At 38.0% G+C, this 25,567-nt stretch overlaps 1 protein-coding gene across 2 annotated transcripts in view; it reads left to right on the top strand.

The window, feature by feature from the left end:
• The window catches only part of TTC28 (tetratricopeptide repeat domain 28), a 628,656-nt gene that overhangs the window by 28,054 nt on the left and 575,035 nt on the right, over positions 1-25,567 (top strand). For both annotated transcript variants that reach the window (XM_035017265.1, XM_035017264.1), the window contains exon 2: positions 17,475-17,753. In XM_035017265.1, the coding sequence (XP_034873156.1) occupies positions 17,475-17,753 (279 nt within the window). The remainder of the gene's footprint in view (positions 1-17,474; positions 17,754-25,567) is intronic.

Here is a 25,567-nt window from a genome sequence, read left to right as displayed (position 1 = left end):
AGCTCCATGCGGGTCCTGATCTCACCACCCTGAGGTCATGACCTAAGCTGAAATCAAGCGACGGACGCTTAACTGACTGAGCCACCCGGACACCTCTAACATTTCCCTTTTTAGAAGGAGAGAGAATAAATCTTTTGAGATGTTCCAGAGACCCTCTGAAAAATCCCAAAGTTAAAATGACTTCATTTAGGATTTGATTTGGAAGAAGTTTGTCAAAAATACCAAAGCTCCTAAAATACTTGGTGAAATAGGTCATTGTGAAACAACACCCAGTTACCCATTTAACCATAGTGACAATAAAAGATTTTGCAGGCAAATATAGAAAGGTAAATCATTGTAAAAAAACTAACCAACCAAAAACCAAAAAAACCCTTTAGCTCTTTTAGTAGAGAAGATTCAGCTTTCTTAAGTAATCAGATACCTGATAAAGTCAACAGAGGAAATTATTTTGCCAAAACACAGAATCTTTGTTTTCTAGGAAGATTATGTTAAAGAGAAACCTTTCATACTCTCTTATCAAGAGTGGACCAGGGGTGCCTGGGTGGTTCAGTTGGTTAAGCGACTGCCTTCAGCTCGCGTCATGATCCCAGGATCGAGCCCCACATTGGGCTCCCTGCTCAGCGAGGAGCCTGCTTCTCCCTCTCCCTCTGCCTCTCTCCCTGCTCATGCTTTCCCTCTCTCTCTCTGTATCTCTGTGTCTCAAATGAATAAAATAAAATCTTTAAAAAAATAAAAATAAATAAATAAATAAAATCTTTAAAAAAAAGAAAGAGTGGACCAGTAGTCCAAGAAAACTTTGTCCTTTTAACAGAAACCCGAATTCTTTTTTTAAAAATTTTTTTATTGTTATGTTAATCACCATGCATTACATCATTAGTTTTAGATGTAGTGTTCCATGATTCATTGTTTGTGCATAACACCCAGTGCTCCATGCAGAACGTGCCCTCTTTAATACCCATCACCAGGCTAACCCATCCTCCCACCCCCCTCCCCTCTAGAACTCTCAGTTTGTTTTTCAGAGTCCATCGTCTCTCATGTGGAGAAACCCGAATTCTAATTTTGCAGCTACATATATTTTTTTAAAGATTTAATTTATTTGACAGTGAGAGAGACAGCGAGAGAGAGAACACAAGCAGGGGGAATGGGAGAGGGTGAGCCATCCAGGCGCCCTTGCAGCTACTTACTTTTGATATTAAAGCTCATTTGCTTAATGAAATTTATTCTAATCTTAGCCAGTCATGACCATGCATAAAATTCTTTTCTGAAGATTCCATTTTGGGGTGCCTGGGTGGCTCAATTGGTTAAGCGTCTGCCTTTGGCTTAGGTCATGATCTTGGGGTCCTGGGATCGAGCCTTGCATCAGGCTCCTTGCTCAGCAGGGAGTCTGCTTCCCCCTCTCCCTTTGCCCCTCCCCCTACTCGTGCTCACTCACTTTCTCTCTGAAATAAATAAATAAAATCTTAAAAAAAGATTCCTTTTCTCCAAAGCTTAATGGCTTTAATTGCATATGTTGACATTTAAAATCCTAAAAAGCCCCAAATTTTTAATGAAAATAGAGAAGTAAACAATTATGAACTCTTATATTAGCATTCTGTGGATTGGAAATTATACTTTTTATAATTTCTAGAAATGCATGCTTTCTCATGGTGACTTTCTAACTATTACATAAAACATGTTTGCTAACAGATCTCTATTATCTCCTATATTTTGTTTTATATACACATATCTTAAACTTCACAAGTCATTTTGTTATAATAATAATTATTATTCCTTTCTTACTACATTTCCATGTTTCTATCTAAGATCATTTTCCTTCAGTATTTCTTTTAGTATTTCTTTTAGTGTAGGCTTGTTGTTGATGAATTTCCTCAGTTTTGGTTTGTTTGTACAAGTATTTATTTTACCTTTTTAAAAATTGAGATATAATTAACATATCATAAAATTCACTGTTTAAAGTGTATAATTCAGTGTTTTTTTTAGTATATTCACAGCCATCACCATTAATTCCAGAACATTTCCATCACCTTCAAAAAAAGCCCCGTACTCATGGGGTCACCCATTTTCCCCTACCTCTAACCCTGTGGCAACCACTAATTTGCTTTCTATCTCAGTGGGTGTGCCTTTCATGGACATTTAACATAAATGAAATCATATAAGATGTGGCCTTTTGTGTCTGGCTTCTTTCCCTTAAAATAGTGTTTAAAGATTCACCCATGTTCTTATTTTTTTTTTAAAGATTTTATTTATTTGTCAGAGAGAGAGAGCATGCACGAGCAGGGGGAGCGGCAGGCAGAGGGAGAAGCAGGCTCCCAGCTGAGCAGGGAGCCCGATATGGGACTCCATCCCAGGACACTGGGATCATGACCTGAGCTGAAGGCAGATGCTTAACCAACTGAGCCACCCAGGTGTCCCTCATTCATGTTCTTATGTATATGAGTATATTATTCCTTTTTCTTGTTCCATTTTATGGCTGTGTCACGTTTTCTGTATTCATCAGTTGATGGACATTTGGGTTGTTTCCACTTTATAGCTTTTATAAATAATGCTTGTATAAACATTTGTGTACAAGTTGTTGTGTGGACACACATTTTCACTTCATTTGGGTAGATGCTTAGGAGTGGAATTGCTGGGTCATATGGTAATTGTGTTTTAACTTTTGAGGATGTGCCAAACCTGTTTGCCACAACAGCTTTACCATTTAAAATTCTACCAGCAATGTATGATGGTTCCTGTTTCAGCTTTGTTTTCGAATAATATTTTCTCTGGGTATAGAATTTTGGTTAGCTGCTATTTCATCTTCTATCATTTCTATTAAGCTTGAAGCTTTGTAGATAATGTGTCTTTCCCCCCTCCCCTGTCTCTTTGTTTTTGTTTTTTAGGAGTTTGTGATGTGTAGGTCTAGTTTTTTTTGTGATATTGTGGGGTTGGATGAAGTCCTTTTTTTTTTTTTTAATTTTTTTTTTAAAGTTTTTATTTATTTATTTGACAGAGAGAAACACAGTGAGAGAGGGAACACAAGCAGGGGGAGTGGGAGAGGGAGAAGCAGACTTCCCGTGGAGCAGGGAGCCCGATGCGGGGCTCCATCCCAGTACTCTGGGATCATGACCTGAGCCGAAGGCAGATGCTTAACGACTGAGCCACCCAGGCGCCCGAAGTCCTTTTTTTTTTTGGATGAAGTTCTTAAAGCAGTTGGTTCAATATTCTATGAGTTGATGTCTTTCATCAGTTTGAGAAAATTCTTGGTCATGAGGTATTCAAATACTGCTTCTACTTCCCTTCTCTTTCTTCTTGGGATTTCAATTATATGTGTGCTAGACTACTTGGGCATGTTTCTTATTGTGTCTCTCTCTTTTTTTAAATTAAAAAAAAAATTTTTTTTTTTATTATGTTAGTCACCATACAGTACATCATTAGTTTTTGATGTAGTGTGCCATGATTCATTGTTTGCGTGTAACACGCGGTGCTCCATTTAATATGTGCCCTCCTTAATACCCATCAGCAGGCTAACCCATCCCCCTACCCCCCTCCCGTCTAAAACCCTCAGTTTGTTTCTCAGAGTCCATAGTCTCTCATGGTTCGTCTCCCCCTCTGATTTCCCTTCCTACTATCTTCTTCTTCTTTTTTTTTTTTTAAAGATTTTATTTATTTATTTGACAGAGAGAGACATAGTGAGAGAGGGAACACAAGCAGGGGGGAGTAGGAGAGGGAGAAGCAGGCTTCCCCACGGAGCAGGGAGCCCTATGTGGGGCTCGATCCCAGGGTCCTGGGGTCACGACCTGAGCCAAAGGCAGACGCTTAACGACTGAGCCACCCAGGCGCCCCTCTTTTTTTTTCTTTTTCAACATATAATGTATTATTTGTTTCAGAGGTACAGGTCTGTGATTCATCAGTCATACACAATTCACAGCACTCACCATAGCACATACTCTCCCAATGTCCATCACCCAGCCATCCCATCCCTCCCACCCTCCACCATTCCAGCAACACTCAGTATGTTTCCTGAGATTAAGAATTCCTCATATCAGTGAGATCATACGATACTTGTCTTTCTCTGATTGACTTATTTCGCTTAGCATAATACCCTCTAGTTCCATTGCAAATGGCAAGATTTCATTTTTTTGATGGCTGCATAATATTCTTTCTTTATCCATTCATCTGTGGATGGACATCTAGGCTCTTTCCATAGTTTGGCTATTGTGGACATTGATGCTATAAACATCGGAGTCCATGTACCCCTTCGGATCACTACGTTTGTATCTTTGGGGTAAATACCCAGTAGTGCAATTGCTGGGTCATAGGGTAGCTCTATTTTCAACTTTTTGAGGAATCTCCATACTGTTTTCCAGAGTGGCTGCACCAGCTTGCATTCCCACCAACAGTGTAGGAGGGTTCCCCTTTTACCGCATCCTCGCCAACATCTGTCGTTTCCTGATTTGTTAATTTTAGCCATTCTGACTGGTGTGAGGTGGTATCTCAATGAAGTTTTGATTTGGATTTCCCTGATGCCAAGTGATGCTGAGCAGTTTTTCATGTGTCTGTTGGCTATTTGGATGTGTTCTTTTGAAAAATGTCTGTTCATGTCTCTGCCCATTTCTTGATTGGATTATTTGTTCTTTGGGTGTTGAGTTTGATAAGTTCTTTATAGATTTTGGATACTAGCCCTTTATCTGATATGTCATTTGCAAATATCTTCTCCCATTCTGTCGGTTGTTTTTTTGGTTTTGTTAAGTGTTTCCTTTGCTGTGCAAAAGCTTTTTATCTTGATGAAGTCCCCATAGTTCATTTTTGCCCTTGCTTCCCTTGACTTTCGCGATGTCTCTAGGAAGAAGTTGCTGCGGCTGAGGTCGAAGAGGTTGCTGCCTGTGTTCTTCTCTAGGATTTTGATGGATTCCTGTTTCACATTTAGGTCTTTCATTCATTTTGAGTCTATTTTTGTGTGGTGTGAGGAAATGGGCCAGTTTCATTCTTTTGCATGTGGCTGTCCAATTTTCCCAACACCATTTGTTAAAGAGACTGTCTTTTTTCCATTGGACATTCTTTCCTGCCTTGTCTAAATTAGTTGACCATAGTGTTGAGGGTCCATTTCTGGGCTCTCTATTTTGTTCCATTGATCTATGTGTCTGTTTTTGTGCCAATACCATACTGTCTTAATGATTACAGCTTTGTAATAGAGTTTGAAGTCTGGAATTGTGATGCCACCGGCTTTACTTTTCTTTTTCAACATTCCTCTGGCTATTTGGGGACTTTTCTGGTTACATACAAATTTTAGGATGATTTGTTCCATTTCTTTGAAAAAAGTGTATGGTATTTTTTTTTTTTAAAGATTATTTATTTATTTTACAGAGAGAGAGGACAAGTAGGCAGAGCAGTGGTCAGAGGGAGAGGGAAAAGCAGGCTTCCCGCTGATTGGGGAGCCTGATGCAGGGCTCGATCCCAGGACCCTGGGATCATGACCCGAGCCAAAGATAGACGCTTAACCAACTGAGCCACCCAGGTGCCCCAAGTGGATGGTATTTTGCTGGGATTGCATTAAATGTGTAGATTGCTCTAGGTAGCATTGACATCTTCACAATATTTGTTCTTCCAAGCCATGAGCATAGAACGTTTTCCCATTTCTTTGTGTCTTCCTCAGTTTCTTTCATGAGTATTCTATAGTTTTCTACAGATTCTTTGCCTCTTTGGTTAGATTTATTCCTAGGTATCTTATGGTTTTGGGTGCAATTGTAAATGGGATCGACTCCTTAATTTCTCTTTCTTCTGTCTTGTTGTTGGTGTATAGAAATGCAACTGATTTCTGTGCATTGATTTTTATCCTGCCACTTTACTGAATTCCTGTATGAGTTTTAGCAGTTTTGGGGTGGAGTCTTTTGGGGTTTCCACATAAAGTATCATATCATCTGCAAAAAGTGAGAGTTTGACTTCTTCTTTGCCGATTTGGATGCCTTTTATTTTATTTTATTTTTTGTTGTCTGATTGCTGTGGCTAGGACTTCTAATACTATGTTTAATAGCAGTGGTGTATGGACATCCATGCCATGTTCCTGACCATAGGGGAAAAGCTCTGAGTTTTTCCCCTACTGAGTATGATATTCACTGTGGGTTTTTCATAGATGGCTTTTCTGATATCGAGGTATGTACCCTCTATCCCTACACTCTGAAGAGTTTTAATCAAGAACGGATGCTGTACTTTGTCAAATGCTTTTTCTGCATCTATTGAGAGGATCATATGGTTCTTGTTCTTTCTTTTATTAATGTATTGTATCACATTGATTGATTTGCTGATGTTGAACCACCCTTGCAATCCAGGAATAAATCCCATTTGGTCGTGGTGACTAATCCTTTTAATGTACTGTTGGATCCTATTGGCTAGTATTTTGGTGAGTATTTTTGCATCCATGTTCATCAGGGATATTGGTCTGTAATTCTCCTTTTTGATGGGGTCTTTGTCTGGTTTTGGGATCAAGGTAATGCTGGCCTCATAAAATGAGTTTGGGAGTTTTCCTTCCATTTCTATTTTTTGGAACAGTTTCAGAAGAATAGGTATTAATTCTTCTTGAAATGTTTGGTAGAATTCCCCTGGGAAGCCATCTGGCCCTGGGCTTTTGTTTTTTGGGAGATTTTTGATGACTGCTTCAATTTCCTTAGTGGTTATAGGTCTGTTCAGGTTTTCTATTTCCTCCTGGTTCAGTTTTGGTAGTTGATACATCTCTAGGAATGCATCCATTTCTTCCAGGTTATCTAATTTGCTGGTGTAGAGTTGCTCATAATATGTTCTTAAAATTGTTTGTATTTCTTTGGTGTTGGTTGTGATCTCTCCTCTTTCGTTCATGATTTTATTAATTTGGGTCATTTCTCTTTTCTTTTTGATAAGTCCGGCCAGGGGTTTATCAATCTCACTAATTCTTTCAAAGAACCAGCTCCTAGTTTCATTGATCTGTTCTACTGCTCTTTTTGTTTTTATTTCTTTGATTTCTGCTCTGATCTTTATTATTTCTCTTCTCTGGCTAGGTTTAGGCTTTATTTGCTGTTCTTTCTCCAGCTCCTTTAGGTGTAGGGTTAGGTTGTGTATTTGAGACCTTTTTTGTTTCTTGTGAAAGGCTTGTATTGCTATATACTTTCCTCTTAGGACCACCTTTGCTTTATCCCAAAGATTTTGAACATTGTGTTTTCATTTTCATTGGTTTCCATGAATGTTTTTAATTCTTCTTTAATTTCCTGGTTGACCCATTCATTCTTTAGTAGGATGCTCTTTAGCCTCCATGTATTTGAGTTCTTTCCAACTTTCGTCTTGTGATTGAGTTCTAGTTTCAAAGCATTGTGGTCTGAAAATAGGCAGAGAATGATCCCAATCTTTTGGTACCGGTTGAGACCTGATTTATGACCGAGGATGTGATCTATTCTGGAGAATGTTCCATGGGCACTAGAGAAGAATGTGTTTTCTGTTGCTTTGGGATGGAATGTCCTGAATGTATCTGTGAAGTCCATTTGGTCCAGTGTGTCATTTAAAGCCTTTATTTCCTTGTTGATCTTTTGCTTAGATGATCTGTCCATTTCAGTGAGGGGGGGTGTTAAAGTCCCTTACTATTATTGTATTGTTGTCGATGTGTTTCTTTGATTTTGTTATTAATTGGTTTATATAATTGGCTGCTCCCATGTTAGGAGCATAGATATTTACAGTTGTTAGATCTTGTTGGATAGACCCTTTAAGTATGATATAGTGTCCTTCCTCATCTTTTATTATAGTCTTTGGTTTAAAATCCAATTTGTCTGCTATAAGGATTGCCACCCCAGCTTTCTTTTGATGTCCATTAGCATAGTAAATGGTTTTCCACCCCCTCACTTTCAATCTCGAGGTGTCTTTGGGTCTAAAATGAGTCTCTTGCAGGCATCATATTGATGGGTCTTGTTTTTTTATCCAGTCTGATACCCTGTGTCTTTTGGTTGGAGGATTTAGCACATTTACATTCAGGGTAACTATTGAAAGATATGAATTTAGTGCCATTGTACTGCCTGTAAGGTGACTGTTACTGTGTATTGTCTCTATTCCTTTCTGGTCTATGTTACTTTTAGACTCTCTCTTTGCTTAGAGGACCCCTTTCAGTATTTCTTGTATGGCTGGTTTGGTGTTCTCAAATTCTTTTAGTTTTTGTTTGTCCTGGAAGCTTTTTATCTCTCCTTCTATTTTCAGTGACAGCCTAGCTGGATATAGTATTCTTGGCTGCATATTTTTCTCGTTTGGTGTTCTGAGTATATCATGCCAGTCCTTTCTGGCCTGCCAGGTCTTTGGATAGGTCTGCTGCCGATCTAATGTTTCTACAGTTGTAGGTTACCGATCTATTGTCCCGAGCTGCTTTCAGGATTTTCTCTTTGTCTCTGAGACTTGTAAGTTTTACTATTAGATGTTGGGGTATTGACCTATTTTTATTGATTTTGAGGGGGGGTTCTCTGTGCCTCCTGGACTTTGATGTCTGTTTCCTTCCCCAAATTAGGGAAGTTCTTTGCTATAATTTGCTCCAGTATACCTTCTGCCCCTCTCTCTCTTTCTTCTTCTTCTGGGATCCCAATTATTCTAATATTGTTTCATCTTATGGTATCACTTACATCTCAAATTCTGCCCTCATCATCCCGCAGTTGTTTATCTTTTTCTCAGCTTCTTTATTTTCCATCATTTGGTCTTCTATATCACTCATTCTCTCTTCTGCTTCATTTATTCTAGCAGTTAGAACCTCCATTTTTTATTGCACCTCATTAATAGCCTTTTTGATTTTGACTTGGTTTCTTTTATTTCTCCAGGTGTTTCTGTAGTATCTTCCATGCTTTTTTCAAGCCCAGCTAGTATCTTTATAATTGTCATTCTTAAGTCTAGTTCTGACATCTCACTAATGTCTGTATTGATTAGGTCCCTGGCAGTTGGTACTGCCTCTTGTTCTTTTTTTTGATGTGAGTTTTTCTGTCTTGTCATTTTGTCCAGAGGAGAATAGATGAATGAGAGAACAAAATGGTAACAGGGTAACAACGACTCCAGAAAAATATACACTAAACAGATCAGAAGAAACCCGAAACTGGGGGGAAAAGAAAGGGAAAGAAAGAAAAAAAGAAAAGAATATGATCAAATATGATCAGGCTGGTGAATACATCAGTGCCACACACTAGATTTTGGGCATATTTTGGTCTGTTAGAAGAAACTGCCTCCCAAAATTTTAAAGAAAGAAAAACTTATGTTTGTACAAAAATAAGGGTAAAAACAATGAAGGGATGGAATATGAATGTAAAGATGAAAATTATAAAAGATTTTATAAAAGGAATTGATAAGTTGGTTGAAAGAAAGAAAAAAGAAATTAAAAAAAGAACAACAACAACAAAAAGAGTGGGGAGAGACTGTGATCAGGCAGGAGACTAGAACAAAGTCATACCCTAGAGATTTAGGGTATATTTTGGTCTGTTAGAAGAAACTGAATCCCAAAATTTTAAAGAGAGGACAACTTATATATATACAAAAAGTAAGGTTAACTACAATGAAGGGATAGAATATAACTCTAAAAATGAAAAAATAAAATATTTTTAAAAAAGGGTTTGATGGGGCACCTGGGTGGCTCAGTTGGTTAGGTGGACTGCCTTTGGCTCAGGTCATTTTCCTGGAGTCCTGGGATCAAGTCCCGCATCGGGCTCCCTATTCTGCAGGGAGTCTGCTTCTCCCTCTGACCCTCTCCCCTCTCATGCTCTCTCTCTCTCTCTCATTCTCTTTCTCAAATAAAGAAAATCTTAAAAAAAAAGGATTGATAAGATGTTGGTTGAAAAAGGAAAAAGAAAAATTCAAGAAAAAATAGAAAAGGAAAAAAATAAAGAAAATTAAAAAAGTTAACTTTGAAAGACTAAAGCATCTTGGGAAAAAAGCCATGAATTCTATGTGCAGTATTCCACTATCGCTGGAGTTCTGCCGTTCTCATTGATCGGTAAACTTGGTCTTGGCTGGCTGTTCTTGCTGATCTTCTGGGGGAGGGGCCTGTTGCCGTGGTTCCCAAATGTCTTTGCCAGAGGCAGAATTGCCCCGCCCTTGCCGGGTCCAGGCTAGGTAATCTGCTCGGGTTTGCTTTCGGGAGCTCTTGTTCCCTGCAAGCTTTCCATTCAGCTTTGGAGGACGAGAGTGAAAATGGCGGCCTCCCAATCTCCGCCCCGGAGGAGCCGAGAACTCGGGCCCCGCTCCTCAGTGCGCCCCCAGAGAAAAGCAGTCACTCCCGTCTCCCCGGTCTCCGGCCGCACTCCGTGCTCACCCGGCCTGTGACCGCGCGCCTCTGTCTCTGGCACCCGACCCCGAGTGGAGTCTCCAAACCCAGCAGATCCCTGCGGTGCACTCCCGCACTGCTCCTCCCTGGGGAGGAAGGGGAGTCTCCCCGGATCTGCCGCTTGTTGGGTCCCTGCTGGAGGAGCAGGGGCCCGACTGTGCCGTGGATCACGGTTTATGGCCACCCCGAGCTGAGAGCCCGCGCCTCGGCTCCGCCTCTGCAGCCGGCTTCCCCGCTCCAATACCTGGGAGCTCTGCCGCACTCAGGCACCCCCGGTCTTTCTGTGACCCCGAGGGTCCCGAGACCACACTGTCCCGCGAGGGTTCCACCCCCCGGCTTAGCGACCGGAGTGACGTCCCTCAGTGGAGCCGACTTCTAAAAGTTCCGATTTTGTGCTCCGCTGCTCTGTCACTTGCTGGTAGCGGCTGACGGAGGCTCCCTGCCCCTGCTGTCTGTCTTCCCAAATATTGCCTGAGATTCACTTCTCTGCATGTCCTACCTTCCAGAAAGGGGTTGTTTCTGTTCAGAGAGTTGCTGCCATTCTTTTTTCCAATCTCCTGTTGAGTTTGTAGGTGTTCAGAATTCTTTGATACCTACCAAGCTGAATTCCTGGGAGCAGACAAAATTTAGGTCTCCTACTCCTCCGCCATCTTGCTCCTCCTCCTCTTATTGTGTCTCTTATGCACCCACTTTCTCCCGTCAACCCTTTCTTTTTGGGTAAATTTCATTTTGGGTATTTTCTATGGACTTTTTCTCCAGTTTATTAATCCTGCTCTTTGTTATGTCACATCTTATAAACCCATCTACAAAGTTGTTAATTTGAGGTATTATATAGTTTAGTTTTGGAATGCACATTGGATTCTTTATTATGTAGTTAATTTTCCAGTGAAATATTGTCTTATCTGTTTTGTTTTTATTTTTTATTTTTATTAAGATTTTATTTATTTATTTGGGAGAGAGAGAGCTAGCCTGAGCAGGGGAAGGCGCAGAGGGAGATAATTTCAAATAGACTCTGAGTGGAGCTCAGAGCCCAGTGTAGGGCTTGATCTCATGACCCAGAGATCACAACCTGAGCCAAAATCAAGAGTCAGATGTTCAACTGACTGAGCCACCCAGGCACCCCATTATCTATTTTGCTTTTAAAATACACAACTAATGTGTACCCTTTGCTTATCCATATGGGACCTTTGTGTAAATTCAAAAATGATCCTACTCTCTAGGTATAAGAATAGCTTGGTGAGTAGAGAGTGACTTTATAAGATTTAGAAAGTGGTAGCCCCAGGGCCGCTGGGTGGCTCAGTCGGTTAAGCATCTGTCTGCCTTTGGCTCAGGTCATGATCCTGGAGTCCAGGAGTCCCAGGGTGGAGGCCCACGTCAGGCTCCCTGCTCAGCGGGGAGCCTGCTTCTCCCTCTGCCTGCCGCTCCCCCTACTTGTGTGCTCTCTCCCTCTCTCTGACAAATAAATAAATAAAATCTTAAAAAAAAAAGGTAAACAGATTCTACAACTATATATGTGCGCCCTGATACATAAAAGTAACCTATGCTCTGTTTTCAGAATTTTTTTTTCACATTTAAAAAATATATATAGGGAATATATACATATAATAAAGTATCAGACAGCACAAAATGGAAATATTGGTTACTTTCCTACTCCTACCTTCCAGTCTTCAAGCAACTCTCTTTTGAGGCAATTATTCTACTGGTTTATATATTGTTTCTGGCATAATTAACCCATGTGTAATTAAGCATGTAAGTGTGTGTATATGCATTACTTCCTTCCCCTTTTTTTTATGGAAGATAACATATTCTGTATCTCTTCTACAACTTGAGTTTTTCTATCTTTCCATATCAGTATATAAAATCTGCTTCATTCTTTTGGCTGGATTTGTAGTAGCAATTATATTGATCTATGAAAATTAATTTATCTGTTTTCCTGTTGTCTGACATTTAGGTTATTTCTAATCTCATGCTAATACAAATGATGTTACGAATATTTTTGTATATGAGACTTTGTTTACATACGTAGGTAAATGTATCTGAAGGGTAATTTACGTGAAGTGAAAAAATTTCTAGAATTCAAAGAATATGTATCTTTTATATTTTTGTAGCTATTCCTTCGTTTTTCTATAAAGAAATATCAGTTTCTAGTTCCATCAACAATGTATGAATGTAGTTTTTTCCTTATCCCTTTACTATGAAAGTGTACTGATAACTTTTTTTTCCATTAGAATGAGAGAAGAAAAATAATATCTTGAGGTTTAATTTTCTTTTAAAATAACTGAAGTCATAGGGCACCTGGCTGGCTCAGTTTGTAGAGCATGCAACTCTTGCTCTCAGGGTTGTGAGTTCAGACCCCATGTTGGGCATAGAATTTACTTTAAAGAAAAAGTAACTGAAGTCACACATTTAAAAATGTGCTTAAAGGGGGCGCCTGGGTGGCTCAGTTGGTTAAGCATCTGCCTTCGGCTCAGGTCATGATCCTATGGTCCTGGGATCGAGCCCCTCACCGGGCTCCCTGCTCTGCGGGAAGCCTGCTTCTCCCTCTCCCAACCCCCCCCCCTTTGTGTTCCCTCTCTCTCTGTGTCTCTCTCTGTCAAATAAATAAATAAAATCTTAAAAAAAAAATGCTTAAAGGCTGTATGGATTTCCTTTCTTATGATCTGTCTGTGCATATCCTTTGTTCATTGTCCTATGTCCATTAGATTGTTTTTTTTCTTATTTGTACATTTTTATATAGTAAGAAAATTAGCCTTTTATTATGTGTTGTGAAGTTTTTTAAAATTGATTTGTCAATCATCTTTTTCCTTTTTTTAAATCTTTTTTTTCCATGTAGATATTTAAAATTTTTATGTTGTCAAATTTATTTTTGTTATGTCTGTAGGTTTTGTGTTGTACTTAGAAAGGCCTTCCTCTGGGGCTCCTGGGTGGGTCAGTCATTAAGCATCTGCCTTCGGCTCAGGTCGTGATCCCGGGGTCCTGGGATCGAGCCCCACATCGGGCTCCCTGCTCGGCGGGAGGCCTGCTTCTCTCTCTCCCACTCCCCCTGCTTCTGTTACCTCTCTTGCTGTGTCTCTCTCTGTCAAGTAAATAAAATCTTTAAAAAAAATAAAAAAAGAAAAGCCTTCCTCAGCTTATATGATGAAAAATTCTTTTGTGTTTCATTTTAATAATTTCATTATTTAAACATTTAATTCTTTGATTCATCTATAATTTTTTTATATAAAGGATGATAAGTATTTTTCTCTCTCATTTGAGTAATCAAAATTTATAACTGGTCTGGAACAATTATGGTTTGGTAATTGTATGTGGCTGAATATTTTGAGCCTATTTCATCTGTATATTTGAGCCTATTTTCATTTGTATGTTTTGAGCCTATTTCATCTGTATTGCCACTACCATTTCAAGATGAGTTGTCAGAGGTCAGAGAAAAATATCAACGATGTTAATATATGTTGACATCGATAAACTGTAAATAAGTGAAATATATGAGGAATGAAAGAATATCATAAGCAGTTTATCTAAGTGAATAGTGATTTAAAGTTTCATTTTATTTTTAAAAATCTCCATAAGTAGTACTATTCACTCCAGTTGTTTCTGAATTTAATATGGCCAGTTATTCCAAGTACTATATATTTATAAACTTAAAAAAATATTTTTAAATATAAATATATACTATATATTTATATATTTAAATATATGACATATATTTAAATATATAAAAATATATATACATAATCTGAAAAATACATGCAAGAGTCTGTTCTCTCTGTCATGCTGAGTTTTTCAGTAGCTGAGAGGATAAAGAGGGACTAGATAAATTATATCCCTTTTTTTTAACTATACAAAATGCTATTTATTAGCCTCCTAAGGACCACATTGTAGCTAGCTTAGTAGGAACAGGCATATTTTGACAAATTAGAAGCTTCTGGACACTTACTAGAGTGCTCTTTTCTTTTAAATTTATGGACACTTGGTGGTGAGGATGATGTTAGAATTCTCTGGTATTTATAATCTTTCTGCACTTGCACTTTTCAGTGGTGTTTTACTTTGCTCCTAGAGGCTTTATTTAATAGTTTACATCAGAGGTTTTTTAACGATTTTATTTATTTATTTGAGAGAGAAAGAGAATGAACAGAGAAGAGGGAGAAGCAGACCCCTGCTGAGCAGGGAGCCCGATGCAGGACTTGATCCCAGGACCCTGGGATCATGACCTGAGCCGAAGGCAGCTTCTCACTCGACTGAGCCACCCAGGCACCCCCCCTGCTCTTTTTTTTATGTAAGCTCTATGCCCAACATGGGGCTTAAACTTGTGACCCTGAGATCAAGAGTTGCATGCTCTACTGACTGAGCCAGCTAGGTGCCCCAGTTCATATCAGAGTTTTAAGCAGTTTCTTGTCTGTCAAGATACTCTACCAAAAAGATCCTTTGATCTTGTATGTGTGGTTTCTCCCCTCTCAGATTCACAGGTACAAAATAAAAGCTCTGAGAGCTCTTCCACTAAAGTAGAATCTTATTTATCTTTGTTCATCCAAGTATTCTGAGGACCTAAGAGCTCTTAGAGGAACATATTTTGGGAAATGTTACTGTATATGGAGGTAATAGAATGCAGAACTATTTATTTATTTATTTATTCATTCATTCATTCATTCATTCATTTAAGAGAGCACTAGTGGGGGGTGATAAGGGAAGGGCAGAGGGAGAGGGAGAATCAGACTCCCTGCTGAGCATGGAGCCTGACCGGAACTCCGTTCCAGGACCCTGAGATCATGACCTGCACTGAAGTCAAATGCTTACCTGAGACACCCAAGCACCCCAGAGCCCTTCTTTTGTTAATTTGATTCTTATCTATATTGGCAATGAACCAAAATTATTACTCTGACAAGTAGGAAATGCTCTAATAGTAGGAACATGTCTTTTTCACCTTTAGGCTACATTTGAACCTAACCATTTTACTTTTTAAGGCTGTTATTTGTATTTTTATGTCATACCCTTCAGTTTTCAAATACAAGATTGGCTTTCATAACTTATGGCTAGTACTGCCCTTATTTGGAGTCATGATGAGTATATTTTCCAAAATGAAATCAGTTTTATATATTGTCAGTATCTCATATGTTGGTTTGGTTACATAGATAAAATAATTAAAAATCAAGACTCTTTAGGAAAATCCTTGTTATTTGCTAAATGTTACATTAGTCCATTCATTTTCAAGCAGTATGTTTCATGATCATAGTTTAAAACAACAACAAAAAACTAACCAGAATACATTCTTAGTTAGCCACTTCTAGTATCAGGGAGTTGAGGGATATAACTGGACACTGAGGGGTGTCTGGGTGACTCAGATGGTTGGGCGTCTGCCTTTGGCTTGGGTCATGATCTCTGGGTCCTGGGATCGAGCCCCGCATCGGGCTCCCTGCTTAGCAGGGAGTCAGCTTCTCCCTCTCCCTCTGCTGCTGCTCCCCTTGCTTGTGCTCTCTCTCTTAAATGAATAAAAAAAAAAACACAAAAAAACTGGATCCTGATATTTGAAATTTCTAGGATATTTTAATGTTTCAAACTGTCCTGGAAATCTAGGACATGATATCCCTGTAAACAGAGGAGAAATAGTGGCTGCCTATGTAGGAGATCAGCTCTGCCTTTCTTCCTCCTTTCTGTGGAATTTGTCCTTCTTAAAGCAAATGTCTCTTTGGGATTCTATTATTTTTCTAAGTATTGGTGTGTTACATATCAGATCTGTCCTCTTTTGAATGGAGGGATTAGACAGTCTTAAAGAAAGACATGGGGAAGCAAATTATACTTTTACACTTTTTGTTTTAATTTTACTCAGGACGAGCCTCATTAGAATTGTGAACTGTCTGTCTGGATACTGCTGTCTTAAGTTTCTTCTCTTGGGACTCTGATGCAGTTCATGATTTTCCTGTTTAAAAATGAGTAATGTTTGACTCATTCACTCCCTTTGGTTTTAAGGTCACTATTATTAAGTCATAGAAAACTTAATGATTTGGAAAAAATCAACATAAAAAACAGGTCTTAAATTGCCAAGATACAGTTTACAGCAGGTTTTTTTTTTTCTTTTTGATTTCCAAAAACTGGCGTTTGTCTTTGAAATTCCATGGTAGTAGCCAAATTACCAAATTTGCCAGTCTAAAAAGATTCATTGATATATTAAATTTTTTTTTTTTAAAGTAGGCTCCGTGGCCAATGCAGAACCCAATGCAGGGCTTGAACTTACCACCCTGAGATTAAGACCTGAGCTGAGATCAAGAGTCAGATGCTTACCTGACTGAGCCACCCAGGTGCTCCTAAAATTTATGTTTTAAAAGTTTTGTTTTTATTTTTATTTTTTTCAATTTTAAAATTGGGCGCCTGGGTGGCTCAGTCAGTTAAGTGTCTGCCTTCAGCTCAGGTCATGATCCCAGGGTGCTGGGATCAAATCCCGCATCAGGCTCCCTGCTCAGTGGGGAGTCTGCTTCTCCCTCCCTCTCTACCCCTCCCCCCTGCTAGTGCGCGAACTCTCTCTCTCTCTAGCTCTCATGCTCTCTCTCTCTCAAATAAATAAAATCTTTAATAAAAAAAAGTGTAAAACTTATAGTCATTGCATAACATTAGGATAAGGGAAAATTTTAACAAAATAAAAATAAACCATAATTTTATATTCAGAGATAACTTAGCATAGTTAATATTTTGATCTTGTTTCTTTCATTTTTTAAGTGCAGCCGTCTTAATATGATTGAGATCATATTTTCTATTTTGCTTATATTTGTATTCTTTCCCTTAATATAACTTTTTGTATGTATGTATGTAATCTCTACACACAACATGGGGCTCGAACTTAGGACCCTGAGATCAAGAGTCTCATGCTCTATTGAGTGAGCCAGCCAGTTGCCCTCCCTTAGTATTAACTGTAAATTGCCAAGGAAAAAAGCCTGAGTTTTCTTTTGTATTCATTCATTCATTCACTTTCTCAATCAAAAAAATGTAAATACATATGTTTATAACCATATGTATATACAAAAACATACATATACATATATATGTATTCAAGGTAATATGTTGGCTGCTTCTTGGAAAGTTTATTGTCTTTCAGGATACAAAAGTTTTCTGTGTAAAGCAGACCATGAAGAATTTTCCTGTTCTCTTGAAGTTCAGAGAAGGAAACCCTCTGGATTATCTGACAAAGTTTCTTTGTTTGTAGATTCCTCTCTTTGGTGCTAAGACTCTTGGTCGGAGAAGTCCTGATGGACCATTGTTGAGCAAAGCTGAATTTGTTGAGAAGGTTCGTCAGAGTAACCAGGCCTGTCATGATGGAGATTTTCACACAGCTATTGTTCTGTACAATGAAGCCTTGGCTGTTGACCCTCAGAACTGCATCTTATACAGCAATAGATCTGCAGCCTATATGAAAATCCAGCAGTATGACAAGGCATTGGATGATGCAATCAAAGCTCGACTTCTCAATCCCAAATGGCCAAAGGTAGAAATTTCATTTACTTTCACAGATTCTTTTGTGCTGATTTCTTATTTTAATGTAACATTTTATTGAATTTGCAGTTATTAATATTTTAATAGTCTGTATATCAGTGAAGTGTAGAAGGGCCTCATTGAGCTGGTACACTAGTGAATGGCTTCCCTTTTTAATGCTTGGAAACTGCTGTCCATGTTCAAGTTTAATTCTTTTCCTGTATGTTTGGAATTTGTATTTTTTTTTTCCACTTAGCTTCTTGATAGGATACATTTTAGTCATTTGTATAGGTTTTGACATCTTCTTTTTGCACAGATGTTTCAGATAGAGATGATTTCTTTCTTTCAACTTAAAATAATTTTATTATTCCCTGTTAATGACTGCTTGTTTTCAGATGGTATTTAATCAGAGAAACTTATTTTTTCTAATACATCATTTTAATTATCTATGTTTCTTTGAATAGTTTAAGACTTGAGTTATCTTTGCTTTGTACAAACTTTGTTTTCAGTGTGCCTATTCACCGTCTAACCCCCAGTCTATTTTAGAAAATATTTCTTAAGATGTGCTGAAATGTTTGAGATATTTTTTTACTGAATCACAAAAGCATTTGATCCTGTTCTTGGCTTTCTGTTATGTTAACAAAAGTTGATGGATATTTGCTAGAGATTTTAAAAATATCCTTACTGTCTTATTAATGTCATGTCATATTAATTTACACTTCAACTCTGGTGGGTATTTTTGTCCTCATTCAGTGGAATTTCCAGTGTTGCTGCTGCCTCATGAATTGTTTGGTATTTTGTAATTCCCTAAAGGAGTTCTTTTGTAACTATAATTATTATAGATTAAACAAAGTGTTTAAAAAAATTGTTATATGACATCATTTGGGAGTTAGAATGCTGTTATCAAAGGACAGACCCAGGTTCAAATTCCTTCTCTCTCTCTTTTTTTTAAAGATTTTATTATTTATTTATTTATTTGAGAGAGAGAGAATGAGAGAGAGCACATGAGAGGGGGGAGGGTCAGAGGGAGAAGCAGACCCCCCGCCGAGCAGGGAGCCCAATGCGGGATTCGTTCCCGGGACTCCAGGATCATGACCTGAGCCGAAGGCAGTCGCTTAACCCACTGAGCCACCCAGGCGCCCTCCTTCTCTTTTGTTAATGACAGTATGGCTTTTGGTAAATTTCTTAACCTCTCTGGGGTGAAGATAAATGGGATAATAATACTTATCTTGTAAGGCTACTTAAGAGTCAGAGATAATATGTTACTTGTTCATAGTATGTGTTTGGTAGATAATAGCTTTGACTGTGACATTTTTATTAAAGGTACAAATCAATAAATTATTCTAGCAAGACTTGGCATGTGTCTTCTCTTTCTCATTTCCTTTTTCTTTTAAAGTCTGTATTGGTGCAATGAGCCTGATAAATAGCTTAATTTTCAAATTAAGCATCTCCATTCCTTCCTTTTTTGGATCTACTTATTTTATATTCTTCTTATATTTGTGAACACTTAAAAAAAAAGATTATTTCGCAGAGGGCAAGTGAGAACAGCGGGGAGGGGCAGAGGGAGAGGGATAGAAGTCTTAAGCACACTCCTGACGTGGGGCTTGATCCCACAACTCTGAGATCACCACGTGAGCTGAAACCAAGAGTCCGCCGCTTAACCAGCTGCCACTTAGGTGCCCCCTATTTGTGAACACTTTTAAACTTTTATCCTTTTCTTTTTTCTGTGTCATTCCACTTTCTTTTGTCAATGTCTTGTGATTTAACTCACACAAAAATGGCTTTAAAAGGTGCACTTTTATGATTATAGATGAAAAATCAGCCTTTTAAGGTAACTTCTATCAAGGTTTAGTCTCTGATTTTTTTCCTTTTTTTTTTTTTATTAAAGATTTTATTTATTTGACAGAGAGACACAGCGAGAGAGGGAACACAAGCAGGGGGAGTGGGAGAGGGAGAAGCAGGCTCCCTGTGGAGCAGGGAGCCCGGTACGGGGCTCGATCCGGGACGCTGGGATCATGATCTGAGCCAAAGGCAGATGCTTACTGAGCCACCCAGGCACCCCTGATATTTTTCCTTTTGTGATAAGTGAAGTTGTATATTTACAGTTGCATTAATATTTTAGCTCCAGGGGCGCCCCTGATATTTTTCCTTTTATGATAAGTGAAGTTGTTGTATATTTACAGTTGCATTAATATTTTAGCTCCAGGGGTGCCTGGGGTGGCTCAGTCATTAAGCGTCTGCCTTCGGCTCAGGTCATGATCCCAGGGTCCTGGGATCAAGCCCCACATCGGGCTCCCTGCTCCACGGGAAGCCTGCTTTTCCCTCTCCCACTCCCTCTGCTCGTGTTCCCTCTCTTGTTGTCTCTCTCTGTCAAATAAATAAAATCTTAAAAAAAAAAAAATTTAGCTCCATATTTGACTTTAAGCAAACTTAACAGGGGTATCTAGAATTATATAAAATATAAATTAGTTTTTATTATTGAGATTATGAACAGGTTTTCATATACAGTGTGATTCATAATAAAATTATAAAGAAATTTCTACTGCTGCATAATTCTTTTTCATTTCAAAAAAACTTGATTTTATACTTATTTTTCTAGGAATATACTCACTCTGTAAAAGAAGGTTCACTTGTACTCTTTTGTTATAAAGATATGTCTTGAAATTTTATCATTTCACTTTTCTTTTTCATTTTGACTTTTTTAACTTTTTCAGTATAATCCTTTTGCCTTTCTGAAGTGTTTCTCTGAAATGTCAGTATTGTCTAGTTTGATGAGGGAAAACATAAAACCCAATTTCTTTCTCTTCCAAACTGTCTCTGTGGTAGTTTTTTATGTAAACATCCAAGGGTTCCAGAGATTGGATAGAGAGTCTTTTATTTATGTGTATTTTGTCTGAATGAAAAATGATTTTGCTTTGATATGGGCTGCAAAAGAGGTATGAACAAAGCACTGTGAAAGCCTCCCAAAAACAATAAGCCCAGTCTTATTACTAAATTATGATACTTATCCCTGTCTCTTAGCTATTGTCTGTTTATGTTCATTCTTTTTGTGTCCTGTTTAAGAAATATTTATCTTACTCAGGGTTATAAAGTTTTTCTTAGGTTCTTTTCTAGAATTTTTATAGTTTTTTTTTTTTTTTAAAGATTTTATTTATTTATTTGACAGAGAGAGACACAGTGAGAGAGGGAACACAAGCAAGGGGAGTGGGAGAGGGAGAAGCAGGCTTCCCGCGGAGCAGGGAGCCCAATGCAGGGCTCGATCCCAGGACCCTGGGATCATGACCTGAACTGAAGGCAGATGCTTAACGACTGAGCCACCCAGGTGCCCCTAGAATTTTTATAGTTTTTTACCTTTATGTCTATGATTCTTTCAGGGTATGAGATAGAGGTCAAGATTTATTTATTTATTTTTCAGTATAGATAACCATGTTCCAGCAACATTTGTTGAAAAGACTGTCCTTTCCCCATTGAATTATCTTTGGTACCTTTGCCACAAACCATTTGACCATAAAAATATGGGGCTATTATTGGTCTCTATTTTGTTCCATTGATTTGTCTATCTGTCCTATGCCCTAACCACACTGTCTTGATTACTGTAGCTTTATTTTATGTCTTTTTTATTTTTAATTTTTTTTATTTTATGTCTTGACGTCAGGTATTGTGAGTCTTCCATCTTTGTTTTTCTTTTTCTAGTTTGTTTTTGTTATTCTCTCTGCATTTCAGGGTAAGTTATGAAATCAGCTTATCAATTTCTTCAAAAGCCAACTGGGAAATTAATGGGATTGCATTGAACTTTTAGAGCAATTTGGAGAGAATTGCCATTTTAACATTGTTCAGTCTTCTAATCCATGAACATGGTATATCTCTCCATTTATTTAGTACTCTTTTCATTTTCCTTCGCAACTTTTTATAGTTTTCAGTGTTCACTTCTTGCACAATTAAAAAAAATATTCCTAAATATTTTGCTTATTTAAAAAAATATTTTATTTACTTATTTTAGAGAGAGAGAGAGCACGTGCTTGTGCACGTATGTGCATGGAGTTGGGGAAGGGTAGAGGGGGAAGGACAGAGGGGGAGGGAGAAGGACAAGTGGACTCTGCCATGAGCATGGAGCCCCATGACCTAAGCTGAAACCAAGAGTTAGACACTTAACCTACTGAGGCACCCAGGTGCCCCGTAAGTATTTTGCTTTCTGATGCTATTATAAATTGATTTAAAATTTTCTATTTTCTATTTTTTTATTGCTAGTCTACAGAAATATAATGTATTTTTGTACTTTGTTTCATGTGACAGTGTTGAATTCACTTTTAAGTTCTAGTGGCATTTTTTTGCAGATGCTTTAGGATTTTTTAGTACATGATTATATAATCTGTAAGTAATGACTGTTCTACTTCTTTCTTTCTTTGCATATGCTTTTTATTTCTTTCTCTTGTTCCATTGTACTGGTTAGGATATCCAGTATAATTTTGAATAGAAATGGTGAGAGCCAACTTACTTTAGTCATTCCTGATCTTAGTGGGAAAGCTTTGAGCTTTTTATTGTTGAGGATGATGTCCTTAATCCAGTGGAGGATGTTCCCTTCAATTTCTATTATGACTGAGTGCTGAATTTTGTCAATTTTTTCCTTCATTTATTGAAATCATAATTTTTTTCTCAGTCTTTTAGTATTAAATTGATTTTGTTTTTGGATGTTAAGCCAACCTTGCATTCACAGGATAAATACCACTTAGTCATTATGTCTTATCCTTCTTATATATTGTTGGATATGATTTGCTATAATTTTGTTAAGTGTGTTTTTGTTTTTGTTTTTAAGGATTTTATTTATTTATTTGACAGAGAGACAGGAGGAGAACACAAGCAGGGGGAGCAGCAGATGGAGAGGGAGAAGCAGGTTTCCTGCTGAGCAGGGAGCCTGATGCGGGGCTTGATCCCAAGACCCTGGGATCATGACCTGAGCTGAAGACAGTCAGAGTTTATTTAATTAAATTAAATTATTTATTTGACAGAGAGAGAGGGTGCACAAGCAGGGGGAGCAGCAGGCAGAGGGAGAGGGAGAAATAGGTTCCCCACTGAGCACAGAGCCCCAGGTGGGGCTTGATTCCAGGACCCTGGAATCATGACATGAGCTGAAGGCAGATGCTTCACCAACTGAGCCACCCAGGCACCCAATTGTTAAAGAGTTTTTGCATCTACCTTTTTGAAGTATATTGATCTGTATTTTCATTTTTGATGATGTCTTTGTCTGGTTTTAGTATCAGAGTGATACTGGCCATATACAATGAGTTGTGAAGTGTTCTCTCTTCTTGTATTTTCTGGAAGAGTTTATGTTGGCAGGGGCACCTAGGTGGCTCAGTCAGTTAAGTGTCTGCCTTTGGCTTAGGTCATGATCCTGTGATCCTGGGATGACCCACGTCGGGCTCCCTGCTCTGCAGGGTCGTCTGTTTCTCCTTCTCCCTCTGCCCCCCCCTTGCTTGTGCTCTCTCTCTCTCTCGTTTTCTCTCTCTCTCAAGTAAATAAATAAAATCTTTAAAAAAAAAGAGTTTGTGTTGGATTGGTATTATTTCTTCCTTAAGTATTCAGTAGAATTCACCAAGGAAGCTATCTTTACATGGAGTTTTCTTTGTGGAAAGGTTTTAATTATGAATTCAATTTCTTTGATTGATATAAGACCATTCAAATTTTCTAATTCTAATTAGATTAGTTTGGTATTTTGTTTCTTTCAGTAAATTTTTACGTTTAATTTGGGTTGCAAGTTTATTGGTATCAAGTTGTCAATAACATTACCTTATTATCCTTTCAATTTTTGTGGGATCTTTAGTGATGTCCTTTCTTTCATTCCTGATATTGTTAATTTATGTCTTCTCTCTTTTGTCTCATTAGTCTGCTTAGAGATTTATCAATTTTTTTCATCTTTCTATTCAATCAGGTATTAGTTTCATTGATACTCAGTATTATTGTACATTTTCTCTTTCATCAATTTCTACTCTTTTTTTTTTTTAAGATTTTATTTATTTATTTGACAGAGAGAGACAGCGAGAGAGGGAACACAAGCAGGGGGAGTGGGAGAGGGAGAAGCAGGCTTCCCGCTGAGCAGGGAGCCTGATGCGGGGCTCGATCCCAGGACTCTGGGATCATGACCTGAGCTGAAGGCAAATGCTTAATGACTGAGCTACCCAGTGCCCCTATGCAAGGTCCCTTTTTATCTGTGGTGGTAATTATTGTCCTAACATCTATTTTGTTTGATACTAATATAACCACTCCAACTTTCTTTTACTTACTCTTTGCATTATATATCATTTCTTATACCCATATATTTTCAACTTCCCTGGGACTTTAATATTTATCTCTTTTGTGGAAGAGATAAATAAATCTATTTCTCCTTCTCCCTCTGCCCTCCCCTTGCTTGTGCAAGGGTTCACTCTCCAGTGCTTGATATATTAGTATCAAACAAAATAGATGTTAGGACAATAATTACCACCACAGATACCACCAGTGTATAATTGCTTCTCGCCTTTTAAATAAATTTTGTCAGTCTCTGCCTTTTAATTGGAATCTTTGTCAATTACCATTTAATGTAATTATTGATGGTGTTGACTTTTTTCTGTACCATTTTTTTTCTTTGTATTCTCTGTTTTTGTTCCTCTGTTACTCATTTCCTATTGTTTATTGGGTTTTTTTGGACTACTTTTTGAGTTGATTTATTTTTTTCTCTTGAGAGTTTTTCATTGTTTTTGATTGTTGTTGATGTTGTTTGGTAGGTTTTTATCTTGGTTAGAATAGTATTGCATACTTTGTTTCTTGAATTGCAGCTGTAGTTTCAGTGCAGATATTTTGTCTTTATTTGAACTGCTTTAAATTTGTTCCATATCTGTATAACTCGAGGGTTAACTAAAGATGTAGGTAGACAGAATTTGAGTATCTTTTTTCTGGTTCTTTTCCTTCTGGAATTGCTTTCCTCCTTGCCCAAAGGCAGTGGTTCCTGTGCTTCAGTATTCTGATTTCCTCAGCCAGAAGGACAGTGTTCCTGTCACCCTGCTCACCACTCTGATTGGGAATTCACCTCACAGCTGTTTTCCTCCGAATCTGTCTGCTTTCTCTTCACTCTCCAGTGCTTTCAGGTAGGTCCTTTTTGTATTATATCTAGATTTTATAGTTGTTTTCTGTGTGGGAGTGGGTTCACTAGGATCTTGCTTAGTAGTTAGTGGAAGCAGAAGTGATGTCTTTCCAGTGATATAAGGTCTATGTTCAGTGGATCCCCAACAAAGTCATCTTGCCTCCTTAGACCCAGCGGCTTTCTTGATGTTTGGAGTTCTCTTTTTGGGGTCATTGTTCCCAGTTACTGGTCTCATTCATTTAGAGTATTTATCTCCTTTTCCTTTTTCATTCTTTGAATTGGTCAGTAAGTCTTCTGCATTCTTTCTTGAATGTAGTCCATATATATTTTATGCATTTTATTTCCACAGCCAGTATTACAGTCTAGGTTATTATAGTTTCATTCTTATTTTGTTGTGACATTTTTTATCGTAACAATGTTCTCATGAGAAACTCTGTTGTTCCATGTTTCCAAGTGACCTGATATTCAAGGCTCTGCACAAGTGGTCTCATTTGCCCCTTTATTTCTTGCTATTGTGCTGACAAACCTACTGTTCTTGTTGATCAAGTCTTTTCTTCTTTCTTCTTCCTTCCTTTTTATGCCAAGCTCTGTGCCTGGAGTTTTCTCCCTTGCTCTGTTATTTGGTAAAGTAAGCCTAGTTCAATTCTCACCTTTCCCTGAAAGCTACATTGAGCTTCTGTGAATATAACATTGTCTATTGTTAATTTCAATTA

Source organism: Mirounga leonina, unplaced genomic scaffold, assembly GCF_011800145.1.
Source record: "Mirounga leonina isolate KUSES-001 unplaced genomic scaffold, KU_Mleo_1.0 Mir_171, whole genome shotgun sequence".
Classification (NCBI taxonomy): Eukaryota; Metazoa; Chordata; class Mammalia; order Carnivora; family Phocidae; genus Mirounga; species Mirounga leonina.
The sequence above is the reverse complement of the archived record's forward strand: the minus strand, read 5'-3'. Positions and strand labels throughout refer to the sequence as shown.